Genomic DNA, 15507 nt, shown 5'->3' with positions numbered 1-15507 from the left:
GGGGTCTTTTTTCGTCAGTGCATTCTGCTGGGTAGCAGATGTTAGCATGACGTCACGGCCTTCCCCCACACTTCACAGTGCCTTCTCATTGCTCATGTGGCTCATGTGGTGAGAGGAAGTGTTGCGATTTTGTCTCTCATCCGTCCCATCTTTTGTCCAGTGTTCCCTTTGGTTTTGGGGCTATACATCTTTGATTATGGGTAAAAGGAAGTCTTCAACACCTGAAACTATAGCTCAGATCATAGGGCTTCACAAAACTGGGCACCAGATGAAAGAAATAGTGGAGAATGTTGGTGTGTGTGAGCGTTCAGTGAGGAACTGGTGCAGCATTTCAAGGCTGATGGTGGCGTCGAGTTACCTTCCGCCAAACCTCGGCCTGGCCCCTCGAAGAAGACATCTGTTCATACCTTAACTGTGTTAAAGTATGAACTACTTCTTTAACAAAGTTAAGGTATGAACAGATGTCTTCTTCGAGGGACCAGACCGAGGTTTGGCAGACGGTAACTTGGCACCGCCACCAGCCTTGAAACGCTGCACCCAGTTAATCACTGAATGCTCACACACATTAACATTCTCCACTATTTCTTTGTGAAACTCTATGATCTGAGCTATAGTTTCAGGTGTTAAAGACTTCCTTTTACCCATAATCAAAGATGTATAACCCCAAAACCAAAGGGAACACTTCACACAAGATAGGACGGATGAGAGACAAAAGTGCAATATTTCCTCTCAACACAGCAGCCATGTGAGCAATGAGAAGTCACCATGAAGTGTGGAGGAAGGCCGTGATGTCGTGCTAATGGCTCCTACTCAGCAGAATGCACTGACGAAAAAAGACCCCCCTGTATGGTAGGCCTTTGATTTTCACCACAGCATTATGCCGGGGCACTCGCCCGGCATAATGCCATGACGAGCACTGTACATCTCAATGACTTCACTTCAGAGCTTGTCATATTTGTAGCATAGAAGTCGATAATACTGATTTATTCAGTAAATGTAATGGAGATTTTTGAATAATGCACTTCAGTTTCAGTAAAAAATGTTACATTAAAAGAAAATTGTGTCTTTAAGTGAAAATTAAAAAAATTATTTTTAAATTTTTTCAGTGTATTATTAGCTGTCCATTACCATCGGAAAAAAAGAGCAGATTGGAACTAGACATCGCCATTAATGTACGTGCAAGTGTAGCATCCTTACTTAGTGCATCGGTGAAAAGTCAGTGTGTCAAACACCTCTATGCTGCTATCCAGAAAGAGGAAGCAACGTTGGAGCGATTGCAACGAGCTCAGAGAAATCCAGTAATACTTGTTCTGGACAAGGTAATTTTATTTTCAGGCGATGAGAATTAGTGTAAAATTTCTAGAAGAGTTCACTTTCAGTTCCTTTAATTTATATTTTATTTTACTTTATTTAAATATTACTCAGTTGATAACTATTAGGACTATGATGGTGGCTTATGTCACCTCTAATAGTTCATGATTGCTTTTACCAAGTGGATTTATTGTATTTAAACCAAGGATCTCTTTGTCTTTTCTAAAAACACTAGATTTAATGTGGATGTGGTTTTGCCTTTTCTCACGGGAATTGCTTCATTGTTGCGTATGGATGCATGATGTGCAGTATCTGTGATGAGTGGGATAGAATTTGCTGAAGCTGCTCTTTTTGCTGAAATAGAAAAGTTTGATCAAATATTTTTTTTTAACACACTGGCCATCTTCTACTGAGGCAGGATGACCCCAAAAAAAAAAATTTCACCATCATTCACACTTATCACTGCTTTGCCAGAGGCACGTAGATAAGACAGTTTAGATGTCCCTCTAAACAGCAAATGTCATACCGCATTGAAAATTAATTTGAATATGATTTTAAAGTAGCTCCCTCTTTCAGAGCATTGTCTCACTACCATGGGAGATGATGTGGATCTTAAGAGATCAGCCAGTCACTAGGATGCCAAGTCTTCGTATGCTATTGCTGTTATATCAGGTAAACTTCTCAAGTATTTTTTTGAAAGTTTTTAGGTTCCCTTGTTTCACAGTACATTATTAGGATATATTTATTTTCATTAAAGTTAATTTTATGTATTATATCAACATCTTTTATTTAAAAAATGTGTGATTTAATAAGAATATATTTAAATTTACAATTCTTGTTTCCTTGGGAGGAAGATGTGTTGTTTGCAAGGAGACCTTCATTACATTTTATCCAAGACTGTACCTTACTGAAAATTAAAAAAACTCAGATATACTGCCTTACAAGGCAAATGAGCACCATGAGGTGAGGCTTGGGAGAGGTCATAAGTGAAATAATAAGTGAAGCCATAGGAAGAGAAGCAGGCCAAACAATATGTATTTTTAAGTGTTGATTTGCATGAAGGTGGAGGAGGCATGGGTCAGGCTCATAGGAAACTTTTTCATTATATGGACTATGTACACCTACCGTCCGACTTACGACCGAGTTCGGTTCCGAGAAACCGGTCATAAGTCGAAATGGTCGTAAGTCGAACTTTACTACTGAATATCAACAAAACATTTTTGTAATGACTTTATTTTATTGCTTTATTTTGGTATTTCATGTTTTACTTTACTTTTTATGCTGTTAGTACTGTATTTTATACTGTAAGGTTTAGGATAAACACTGTGTACAACACAAATAGTTGTTTATTTCCCAAAAATTTGGCATAAAAAACACGGTCGTAAGTCGAGTGGTCGTAAGCCGAGCAGGTCGTAAGTCTGATGGTAGGTGTATATACAAAATGAGCAATGGCACCTGCCAGTGTGTACATTCCAGTATTTTGTTCAGTAGTATCAGATATAGTGAATGTCTGTTGGCTGCTTCTAGAATCTTTTTTTTTTTCCTCCTGATATAATTGAAATGCCACTCCATAATTCATAATGAGTGAATGTAAGTTGCTGTGATTGATGCACGTGGTGTTGACATTGTCCACCCAGGTAAGCATATTTGCATTCTTGCAGTTGAGTCTGAATGTCACACCCTGTCTCCTGGTTTGTAGTATAAATACCTACCCAAAACAATACTGCCTTACACCCAATTTTAACATTCTCATACTGTAAACTACTTTCAACAACTCACAATGTTATATTCCCATAATTTAATTTCAATATTCATTATTGAAACTATTGTATTTAGAGCAAAACTACTGTCTGCTATAAGCAAAGAAGATGTATAACTTAAACAAACTATGATCAATTTCTTTAGTATTAAGTAGTATGTAAGCCATTAAATTAAGTCTGCCCATAATGCCTAGGCATGATAGTGGCTCTCTTTGCACTGTACCCCATTATTGTAATTTTATAATCTCAATGTAACCTTGCAAAGAAATAAACTTTGTTTATTGTTTTGTTTGTTATGTAAATCTTACTGTGTCCCTCACATGGAATGCTGTAAACCCTTGCAGCAGTGTTACTCTTGGGTCTGCTCTGGTTTTGCTGATTATGACATCTATGTCCATACTGGCTTTACAGGATATGGGGGGTGATACTGGAGGCAACCAGTCTTGTGGAACTAATTGCCTCAAGTATGTTGGGTTGGGGATGTTGCCTCCTGCATCATACCAAAATCCATAAAAGTACAGGCACTGTATTTCTAACCTTCAGGATTCATGTCCAGCTAATCAGAGTTCTGAATCCCTTCAGAAATATTACCTTGCTCGCCCATCAATGGCACTTTGAGCTATAAAATCCACTTGTCTCCCCTCTGATCTAACATGCTCACACAAGCTTCCTGGATGCTTAAGCCATTAGTACTTGGAACCATTTTTAACCTCTCCTCCAAACCATTCCTTTCATGCCTTATGCACTTTCTTTGTCATCCTACTGTTCTCCATTCTCTCTAAATGCCCAAACCACAACAACCCCTCTTCAGTCCTTTGAATTATAATTTCTATGCTTCAAACTCTGCATAATGTTCACACACACATCAGCCTCATATGTGACATATCGACTGCCTTCAGCCTCCTCCTTGCTGCTATGTTTAAAGCCTTTGCATTACACCCATATAAAAGTATTGATACCACAAGAATCTGGTCTGTAACCCCTCTTTTTTTTTTTTTTTTAGCCCCATAGGTAAACTTCTTACTTTCCACAGATGCCTCTTATATTTTTCCCTTTGTCTGTTCTGTGGTTCACTTAGCCTTTCATGGACCCAACTGCCAACAAGTCCACTCCCAAATTTTTTTTAACACACTGGCCATCTCTCACCAAGGCAAGGTGACCCGAAAAAGAAACACTCATTCCCAAATACTAGTTGAATATAATCATATTCAGTTAATCCTTAGATACTGGTGATCAAGAGTTTTGGAAGTACAGTACATATTTTGAGAGGAGCGGCTGCCATTTCTGATCAATATTTAATGGAGTGTATGAAGAATGCTGTTAGTAAGAAAAAAGTGAAAGGGGGAAAGGATGGTTATTGAAAGGTTTGAGCAACTGTTGGAAGAAAGGATGGCTGTCATGATAGAAAGTTATAAGGAGGATGTCAAAGAAGCGTGGTACGAATTTAAAAGTTTAGTGTTTGTGTGCAGCAGGAGTTAAAGGTTACAGGAGAAAATGATTGTTAGAACATTGAGATGGAAATGGTGGTAAGGGAGAAAAATTGCAGTGCTTCTTTAAAAGATGGATAGGGATGATGAATTAGACACATTTACAACGTTTGGGTATCTTTATTGTAGATGTCTTGCTATCATGTGGCTTTATTAATGCAATACCTGGACATAATATAATAAAGCCACTGGATAATGAAACATCAAGTAACGATATCCAAATATTGCATGTGTCTAATTCATCATCTTGTCGGTATTGAATATCAGTAATATGCATGGATAGGGATGTTGAGGCCTGGTGGCTCGACATTGGACCACTGTGTCTGGGCCCATTTGGAAGTACAGCTAGAAGTCAAGTGATGTGCTTTATTTTTTAAGTACCCTAGGTATTTTAGTGTGAAATACAGTTATTTAAAAGAAAAAACTTCAATTTATAGATGTTGTTTTTAATTTTGAGTCAAAATTTAAAAAAAAATAATGTACATCAAAAAAGTAAACAAATTCTTAAGTTCAGTACAACTCTCTAAGAAATGTTACATTATCTTTTCTTTTTTTTTCTTTTAATTTTTTTTAATTTTTTTAGTGCATTTTTTCCATTCTTTGTATCAGCATCACTCTTGCCGAAGTTCAAGTGTCCTAGCTCAAGGCGTTGATTCAAGTAAGGGCTTTTATCTGTTGGATCCAGATAACAACTTGCCAAGAACACAAGAACGTTTAAAGTCTGTGTTTGACGAGACTGGCTGGCCAGGTATTACCTCTCGCAGACCTACTCATGAGGAATTCAGAGATGCTATCACTAACCAAGATTTATTTGTGTGAGTTCCAAGTTTTTTTTAACCAAGTTCTGTGATATGGGTAATGTGGATATTTTGGAATCTTTTAGCATTAATACTTTGCCTTGTGTTGCTGAATGTGATTACTTGTGCAGTTCACATGTGTATATAGGCATGTATACATACATGATGCATATACATTAAAACCTTCATATTCATGGGGGTAATGTTTCTGTAGACTTAATAAGTATGGGAATTTTATGAAAGTTGTAACACTTGAAGCAAAGTATTTTTTAATACCAACTTAAAACTCACATATTTTTGACTGATATTTTTTTTAACATGCTGGCCATCTCTCACCATGGTAGGATGACCCAAAAAAGAAACACTATCACTGTCTTGCCAGAGGCATACAGATACGACAGTTCAGATGTCACTCCAAATAGCAAATATCCCAAACCTCTCCTTACAATCCTGTTCTGTAAACCAGTGCATTAAACCCAACAAATGAGGAAAAATTATATCCAAAATTCAGTTATTGTTCTTGTACTGCAAAAGTATAACAGAAATTTATAACAGAGCCATCACTTTCTTTCGTATCCAGCAAGATTGAAATAAGTATTCTTAAGGGAAGACAAGCATATTCACAAAACTTCCTGGTATCTATATCCATTTTACCCATACCCCCATTCACTCATTTCTTGTATTTCTTCCCCTCCTTCCTGTAATTCTGCTCATGATTTTTTTTTTTTTATGACTCATTATGTTTTCACATTTAATTCACCTAAGCACCCTACCTCTTGATTTATGAAATTGTAATAATACTGTTTGAAATAAATCACTGAATGAGCAGGGTTCAAAGCCATGGCAGGTGAGTCGTAAAACACTGGTCTGCAAGTGTTAGTACTTGCCTGCCATGGGTTTGAGCCCTATTCCTCCTGTGATTTGATAACCCTGCCTCTCTTATATGTCAAATGTTTTTGCTTACTGGGTATGATATATTAACAGGTATTCTGGTCATGGCTCAGGTAGTCAGTACCTGCCAGGTGAACTGGTTGAAGGAGTTGATTGCAGGGCATTGGTTCTGCTCTATGGTTGTGCTTCCGTACGCCTAGCACCCCGAGGACGAATTCCAGACCCATGGGGGGTTGTTCTTAACTACTTAATAGCATACTGGTATGTTAAAATTTGAGAACTCATTGTAATAATACAATATACAGCAGTGCCTGTTTATTACAGTACTTCTTTTTTTACCACACTATGTATCTACTGCCATGGTAGATTGATTCATAAATAACACATTTACCATCATTCATATATGGCTGTCTTGCCAGAAGCATACAGTTCGAATAACCCTTGGTATTGCAACATCCACACCATCCTTTTAATTGCAGGCACTATATTTCCCATCTCAAGGGCTTGAATCCAGCTAACTAGTTTCCCTGAATCCATTCATAAATTTGATCTTTCTCGCTCTCCAAAATCATATCTATTTCATCCATGGCTGCTGGATGTTCAGGCCCCCAACCATTGAAGACCTTTATTCCCTTCCTCCAAACTTTCTTGAGACCTCTACCCTGTCCTTCCTTTAACCCTAGGCTTATATGCGCTCTATGTCATCTTATTCTACTTTATCCTTTTAAAATGCACCACCACATGAATAGCTGCTCTTGAATTAGACCTGTAGTAGCACCACACTTTTTTCATTTTTCTGCATAATATTCACACCACACATGAAGAAGAGCTGAAGTATTAGGCTTCTAGTATAAGGCTTGTAGCCTAATACTTCGTCTCAACCTGACCACAGTTTCCTCAGCCTGCAAATTACATCTATTGCAAGCTCTGCCTGAGCTTATGTAACCACTACTACAGTACTACTACTTTTTTCCACTAATTCCACCTTGCTAGGTCCCTATATGAATCTCCTTCCTCATTTCTCTATTAGATTGAGAAAGCCCCTAGTTTGTGAAACATCTCAAATAAAGATATTTAGATGTTGCACATGTACCTTATCAATTTGTTGGTATTTTACACCTTTTATCTTATACAGATTAATTAATCTTTTATTCCTGCACTTTTCAATACCCTAGCATTCACATCTTTGTCTAAGCCTTCTCTGACTGGCAAATCATCCTCTTTCTCCTGTACATATCCAAGCCTGAACCTTATGCTGCATAAAACCTCTTTGCTGCTTTTAGTAACCTATTACATATTCCATGCATTTGCAACATGTGCCATATTGCATCCCTATCATATGTCTTTTGTAAATTCATAAATATGGCAGAAGTATCAAAGCAGTGCTCATGCATATGCACCACTTTAAACACTTGGTCTACACAACCCTTAACCTTCCTAAATCCTCCTCGTTACCTTGCACTCTTATTCCTAACTCTCAATAATAATTTTACCATATACTTTACTTGAATACTCAACAGGTTTACTTCCTTATAAATCTTATACTCTTTTGTCTCCTTTTCTCTTATACTCTCTTCCAATCTTTAATTACCTTCCCTTTCATGCATATATTGAACAAGTACACCAATCACTCTATATCTGCTTTTAATATCTCAGTCTTAATCTCATCTGTCGCAACTTCTTTACCTCCTTTCATTCTGTAATATCTCTGGCTCTTCCCAACTCCTTCCAGATGTTATTCCTCCCTGGATGTAAATCCTTATTAATTAACATTAGCCTCTGTTTGACTAAACAGCATTGTTATTGTTAATTCTTGTTGCTGTTCCATTAACATACAATTCTTTGCTATCTCTTCAGATATTACATCTCTTTAAAGAATTATAATTATAACTATTAATGGTGTATGCTAATGTTTAAAGTAGAATAAATTAAAATTATAGCCATTTATGGTGCATGCCAGAGGTCAGCAAAGTTTTTGCAGAGACAGGGCAGGATATAAATATTTTAAGCTTTGGGAGCCAAGGCACTGATAAAGTTAAAGGATACATATACAAGATAAGATAACCACATTTTCAAATTTATTTATTTATAATAAAAGTCCATATTGCAAAATGTAATTAGGCAGCAGGCTATATCCATCCTGCTGGCTGTAGTTTGCTGACCCTCAGTGTATGCCAGTGTTAAAGGCTGAATGAATTACCATGTCAGCAGCTATATATTTAGGATGATTGTATGTATTCTCTTTATGACAGCCCATGCGTGGTAGGAATGTTGTGGGATGTAACAGACAAGGATACAGATTTCCTCACTCGTGGAATGGTACGAGCATTAAGAGGTGAAGAAAGTGAACCAGGGTCTCCTTTGGCTGTGCCTCCCTCGGATGTAGCTCTTCTGGTTGCTCGTTCACGCTCGCTCTGCCGCTGGTATCTCACTGCTGCGGCACTCACAGTTTATGGTCTGCCTCTGCATGTCATAAACAAATCTTGTGAATGACATGCTAGTATGGTGTATTATTTTCCATATGATGTCCTGGCTCTATATTATTTTTATAGCATGCTCAGTTAGTGACATCTAGTTATTCTTTGACAGCAGGTAACATGTACATATGTAATTTTCTGTGCTGTGCTAATGTATTTTCAGGTTGATAATTTATTTTGTTTCTTTACCCGAGTGATCAGCCAACCTTACTGCAATAGGTATGCCCAGTGCTCATGTTAATTCCCAGTGATTTGAAAATTAAATCTACAAGATTGGATGTCTATTTTTTTAATTTTTTTTTTTTTTTTGTGTGTGTGTGTTTATAAATCTGATGTAGATGTCAAATCTACTGACTTATTACCATCAGTAATATGTCAGTAGGTTTGTTTTATTAACCAGTCAGAATAAAGATGCTGACAAGCAAAAGGGAGAATTGTATAGTCATATGCAAAAGATCTTGTACTGACAAAATCTAGGCTGCTGGAATGACACTGTAACCTGGTTAGGTGTCAATACAACATGAACTCAACTTTTCTTTGTACCTGCTGTTACTTCTAGATTGTTACTTAAGCATTTGTAATATAATTTACTGTAAACATTTCAAAGCCACTTTTTTTTTTTTTTTGCAAATGTAAAGTTTTCCTCCATGAATGTTAAGATGATGAATGGGTTTAAATGGATATTGAATAAAATGTTAGACTTGTAATTTTTATTGAAATATAAAATACATTATAATAAACAGAAAAAAATTGTATGTGTATTTTCATGCCATAATAAAATTAGACTTACCAGCACATTACTGGTTAAGAGAATATCTGGGGCTTATCGAAAAATCTTTACTGTTGAGTCCTATATAATGTACAGTATGTTTACTGTGCCACTCCCCCTTAATAACAATACCTGCTGAATCATATAGTAACAGGCAGGTATTGTATTGGTTATATATTACTGAAATCTAATTTTGAATCAAGCTTTAATTGAAGTTTACATTAAATTCTCTTTTACATCAACAATCATCTCCTGCCATATTTTACTGAACATTATCACATTTTATCAGAGAACCTCTGTCAGTGTTTGGTGACAAACAGACAAGTTATTACATTTCACTATGTTTGAATACTGGAAACTAATATGGCAGAAGTGGATAATTTTCAACATTGTAGGCAGTGTGTTGTTTCTGAATGTTAAAGCCTTTTAAATAAGAATGGGTGCACTACTTCAACTTTAGCAATAGGCAGGTATATAACATAACAGTCAAGAATAAAGCTTTTCATAAATAACCCACACATTGTGGGTGAAATTTGACAGTGTTTCAGCCCATCCTCAGCTATTATCAAGCAGAAACTTTATAATGATCCACAATTAACAGCAGTGTGGTCTTGTTTCATCTCCAATATATGGCTTGTATGTGAAGTGTTCCAACTATGACATTGTGACTCATTCTTATAAAACTGTGTTAAGTGCTGTATATATCAGGAGTCTATTTAGGGTTAAAAATCTGGATGTTCATTCTTTTATCTGAGCAACACTGAAGCAAACTTGGATAGCAAAAATTTGATTGTGGCAAGAATGGAATATTTCATTCCCATTTGTTGTATGCTGTATTTTATCAGGGCACCTTAGACACAGAACAGTTTTTATAGGCTATTGGACAAGGTAATTGTGAAAAAAATACCTGGTACTCTAGCTTCGTCAAGTTAATTAAAATTATCGTGCACAAAAATCACATCCCTTCAATTTAAAATTAATTATATCTTAAAGATGGAATAAAAACAAAAACAATGCTTTTTGTGCTACACATTGAGTATAAATTTTAAGCTTAACACATTTTGAATAGTAAACTCACCAAGATGATGTCATATAAATCAGACTGCAGAAGAGGAAGGAGAACATGGGTTTCTGGGTCACCAAAGTGACAATTATATTCAAGAACTTTTGGTCCTCAGGTTGTCATCATGAGACCTGCATATAACACACCTGAAATATATTAAATAAGATAACAGCACAGAACTTCACATTTCATCTTTGTCAGATCACCTGCCTCAGTAGGAGATGGCCAGTGAAGATTTTATAACCATTTTAGTGCATATTGTCATGCATGTGCCTACTACAGTTACTGCCATAACGTTACCACACAACTGACATCATATATTGAATGTGAGAGACAGTGAGGAGGAGTTAGAAAGTACACTTAGAATACTGCATTTAACAGCGATGTTACCAGTAAACACAACAGTACGTCATTACTTTCTCATGCACAGATCATAAGGAAGTATTATTGCACACAATTAAGGTGTGGGGCGGGGGAAGGGAAAGGAAGTTTTGTGTGTGAAGCGGCTTCGATTTCCATAAAGCATGCGTGAGTGTGTTAGATAGGAGTGAGTAGAGGCAAGGTACAGTGCCTGTGCTCTGAAGGAGGGGTGGAGATATGTTGCAGTTTTTAAACTGTAGTGTAGGTAGGCCTCTGGCAAGACAGTGATGATGAAAGTATTTCTTCTTTTTTCAGGTCACCTTGCCTTAGTGGGAAATGGCCAAAGTGTTAATAATAAAAAAAAAATTAAGATGTGAAGTGTAATGATATGTAGAGGTTGAAGTATAATGGTATCTTACAGAGGGGCACAGTGACGTGGTATATTGTAGAGGGTGGTGAAGTATGGTGAAATGTTGTAGAGGGTGGTAAAGTGTGATGGCATGCTGCAGAGTGATGTATGGTAGCATGTTGTACAGGACATATGATGACTGCTAAAGTGTGGTGGCAAATGTTGGAGTGTGGGAGTTGTGATAGTGCATACATTGACCTGACATATCCACCAGTAACACTTGATACTGCCTCTCCTATAGATGACAAATTGCTGTATTATGATTTATGTAAAATTTTGCATTAACAAGCAGAAGAGCTGTGGAACAACAGATTGACAACTAGCTCAGAGCCCATGTTCATGTCTGGTGTTCACTGTGCTACCTATTGCCCAACTTGTGTAAATAAAGTCTGAGCAAATAAAGTACCAAATGTTTCCTTAGTTATACATCTTATTTTTTTTCAGAATTAGTAGTACAAATTTTGGAGTTTTTTACATCACATCTTATATGACGAAGTACAATAATGATTTTTTTTTTTTTATCACACTGGCCGATTCCCACCAAGGCGGGGTGGGCCGAAAAAGAAAAACTTTCACCATCATTCACTCTATCACTGTCTTGCCAGAAGGGTGCTTTACACTACAGTTTTTAAGCTGCAACATTAACACCCCTAAAGAGTGCAGGCACTGTACTTCCCATCTCCAGGACTCAAGTCCAGCCTGCCGGTTTCCCTGAACCCCTTCATAAATGTTACTTTGCTCACACTCCAACAGCACGTCAAGTATTAAAAACCATTTCTCTCCATTCACTCCTATCAAACACGCTCACGCATGCCTGCTGGAAGTCCAAGCCCCTCGCACACAAAACCTCCTTTACCCCCTCCCTCCAACCTTTCCTAGGCTGACCCCTACCCCGCCTTCCTTCCACTACAGACTGATACACTCTCGAAGTTATTCTGTTTCGCTCCATTCTCTCCACATGTCCGAACCACCTCAACAACCCTTCCTCAGCCCTCTGGACAACAGTTTTGGTAATCCCGCACTTCCTCCTAACTTCTAAACTACGAATTCTCTGCATTATATTCACACCACACATTGTTCTCAGACATGACATCTCCACTGCCTCCAGCCTTCTCCTCGCTGCAACATTCATCACCCATGCTTCACACCCATATAAGAGCGTTGGTAAAACTATACTCTCATACATTCCCCTCTTTGCCTCCAAGGACAAAGTTCTTTGTCTCCACAGACTCCTAAGTGCACCACTCACCCTTTTCCCCTCATCAATTCTATGATTCACCTCATCTTTCATAGACCCATCCGCTGACACGTCCACTCCCAAATATCTGAATACATTCACCTCCTCCATACTCTCTCCCTCCAATCTGATATCCAACCTTTCATCACCTAATCTTTTTGTTATCCTCATAACCTTACTCTTTCCTGTATTCACTTTCAATTTTCTTCTTTTGCACACCCTACCAAATTCATCCACCAATCTCTGCAACTTCTCTTCAGAATCTCCCAAGAGCACAGTGTCATCAGCAAAGAGCAACTGTGACAACTCCCACTTTATGTGTGATTCTTTATCTTTTAACTCCACGCCTCTTGCCAAGACCCTCGCATTTACTTCTCTTACAACCCCATCTATAAATATATTAAACAGCCATGGTGACATCACACATCCTTGTCTAAGGCCTACTTTTACTGGGAAATAATTTCCCTCTTTCCTACATACTCTAACTTGAGTCTCACTATCCTCGTAAAAACTCTTCACTGCTTTCAGTAACCTACCTCCTACACCATACACCTGCAACATCTGCCACATTGCCCCCCTATCCACCCTGTCATACGCCTTTTCCAAATCCATAAATGCCACAAAGACCTCTTTATCCTTATCTAAATACTGTTCACTTATATGTTTCACTGTAAACACCTGGTCCACACACCCCCTACCTTTCCTAAAGCCTCCTTGTTCATTTGCTATCCTATTCTCCGTCTTACTCTTAATTCTTTCAATAATAACTCTACCATACACTTTGCCAGGTATACTCAACAGACTTATCCCCCTATAATTTTTGCACTCTCTTTTATCCCCTTTGCCTTTATACAAAGGAACTATGCATGCTCTCTGCCAATCCCTAGGTACCTTACCCTCTTCCATACATTTATTAAATAATTGCACCAACCACTCCAAAACTATATCCCCACCTGCTTTTAACATTTCTATCTTTATCCCATCAATCCCGGCTGCCTTACCCCCTTTCATTTTACCTACTGCCTCACGAACTTCCCCCACACTCACAACTGGCTCTTCCTCACTCCTACAAGATGTTGTTCCTCCTTGCCCTATACACGAAATCACAGCTTCCCTATCTTCATCAACATTTAACAATTCCTCAAAATATTCCCTCCATCTTCCCAATACCTCTAACTCTCCATTTAATAACTCTCCTCTCCTATTTTTAACTGACAAATCCATTTGTTCTCTAGGCTTTCTTAACTTGTTAATCTCACTCCAAAACTTTTTCTTATTTTCAACAAAATTTGTTGATAACATCTCACCCACTCTCTCATTTGCTCTCTTTTTACATTGCTTCACCACTCTCTTAACCTCTCTCTTTTTCTCCATATACTCTTCCCTCCTTGCATCACTTCTACTTTGTAAAAACTTCTCATATGCTAACTTTTTCTCCCTTACTACTCTCTTCACATCATTATTCCACCAATCGCTCCTCTTCCCTCCTGCACCCACTTTCCTGTAACCACAAACTTCTGCTGAACACTCTAACACTACATTTTTAAACCTACCCCATACCTCTTCGACCCCATTGCCTATGCTCTCATTAGCCCATCTATCCTCCAATAGCTGTTTATATCTTACCCTAACTGCCTCCTCTTTTAGTTTATAAACCTTCACCTCTCTCTTCCCTGATGCTTCTATTCTCCTTGTATCCCATCTACCTTTTACTCTCAGTGTAGCTACAGCTAGAAAGTGATCTGATATATCTGTGACCCCTCTATAAACATGTACATCCTGAAGTCTACTCAACAGTCTTTTATCTACCAATACATAATCCAACAAACTACTGTCATTTCACCCTACATCATATCTTGTATACTTATTTATCCTCTTTTTCTTAAAATATGTATTACCTATAACTAAACCCCTTTCTATACAAAGTTCAATCAAAGGGCTCCCATTATCATTTACACCTGGCACCCCAAACTTACCTACCACACCCTCTCTAAAAGTTTCTCCTACTTTAACATTCAGGTCCCCTACCACAATTACTCTCTCACTTGGTTCAAAGGCTCCTATACATTCACTTAACATCTCCCAAAATCTCTCTCTCTCCTCTGCATTCCTCTCTTCTCCAGGTGCATACACTCTTACTATGACCCACTTCTCGCATCCAACCTTTACTTTAATCCACATAATTCTTGAATTTACACATTCACATTCTCTTTTCTCCTTCCATAACTGATCATTCAACATGCCATATATTTTAATCATACTGAAGACTTAATGGTATATGCCTTGGCCAGCATGTACCACATGACTGTAACAGAGATGCAAGTGTACCATTGAGGAAGAAAGTGAATAGGTATCAAAAGGCATCTTGTTCCTCATCCTCATATCCGACATAGACAAGGATGTCAGCCAGAGCACCGTGTCTTCCTTTGCAGATGACACCCGAATCTGCATGACAGTGTCTTCCATTGCAGACACTGCAAGGCTCCAGGTGGACATCAACCAAATCTTTCAGTGGGCTGCAGAAAACAATATGAAGTTCAACGATGAGAAATTTCAATTACCCAGATATGGTAAACATGAGGAAATTAAATCTTCATCAGAGTACAAAACAAATTCTGGCCACAAAATAGAGCGAAACACCAACGTCAAAGACCTGGGAGTGATCATGTCGGAGGATCTCACCTTCAAGGACCATAACATTGTATCAATCGCATCTGCTAGAAAAATGACAGGATGGATAATGAGAACCTTCAAAACTAGGGAGGCCAAGCCCATGATGACACTCTTCAGGTCACTTGTTCTATCTAGGCCGGAATATTGCTGCACACTAACAGCACCTTTCAAGGCAGGTGAAATTGCCGACCAAGAAAATGTACAGAGAACTTTCACGGCGCGCATAACGGAGATAAAACACCTCAATTACTGGGAGCGCTTGAGGTTCCTAAA

At 38.0% G+C, this 15507-nt stretch overlaps 1 protein-coding gene across 3 annotated transcripts in view; it reads left to right on the top strand.

Moving 5' to 3' along the window:
• The window catches only part of Sse (extra spindle pole bodies like 1, separase), a 29695-nt gene extending 20219 nt beyond the window's left edge, over window positions 1–9476 (top strand). For all 3 annotated transcript variants that reach the window (XM_070082533.1, XM_070082534.1, XM_070082535.1), the window contains exons 8-12: window positions 1107–1319; window positions 1888–1983; window positions 5168–5373; window positions 6340–6507; window positions 8499–9476. In XM_070082533.1, coding sequence (XP_069938634.1) covers window positions 1107–1319; window positions 1888–1983; window positions 5168–5373; window positions 6340–6507; window positions 8499–8739 — 924 coding nt within the window. In that variant the 3' untranslated portion in view covers window positions 8740–9476. The remainder of the gene's footprint in view (window positions 1–1106; window positions 1320–1887; window positions 1984–5167; window positions 5374–6339; window positions 6508–8498) is intronic.
• Window positions 9477–15507: the final 6031 nt, after the last annotated feature.

This window comes from Cherax quadricarinatus, chromosome 7, assembly GCF_038502225.1.
Source record: "Cherax quadricarinatus isolate ZL_2023a chromosome 7, ASM3850222v1, whole genome shotgun sequence".
Lineage (NCBI taxonomy): Eukaryota > Metazoa > Arthropoda > Malacostraca > Decapoda > Parastacidae > Cherax > Cherax quadricarinatus.
Note: the sequence above shows the minus strand (reverse complement) of the source record. Positions and strands in the feature narration are given on the sequence as shown.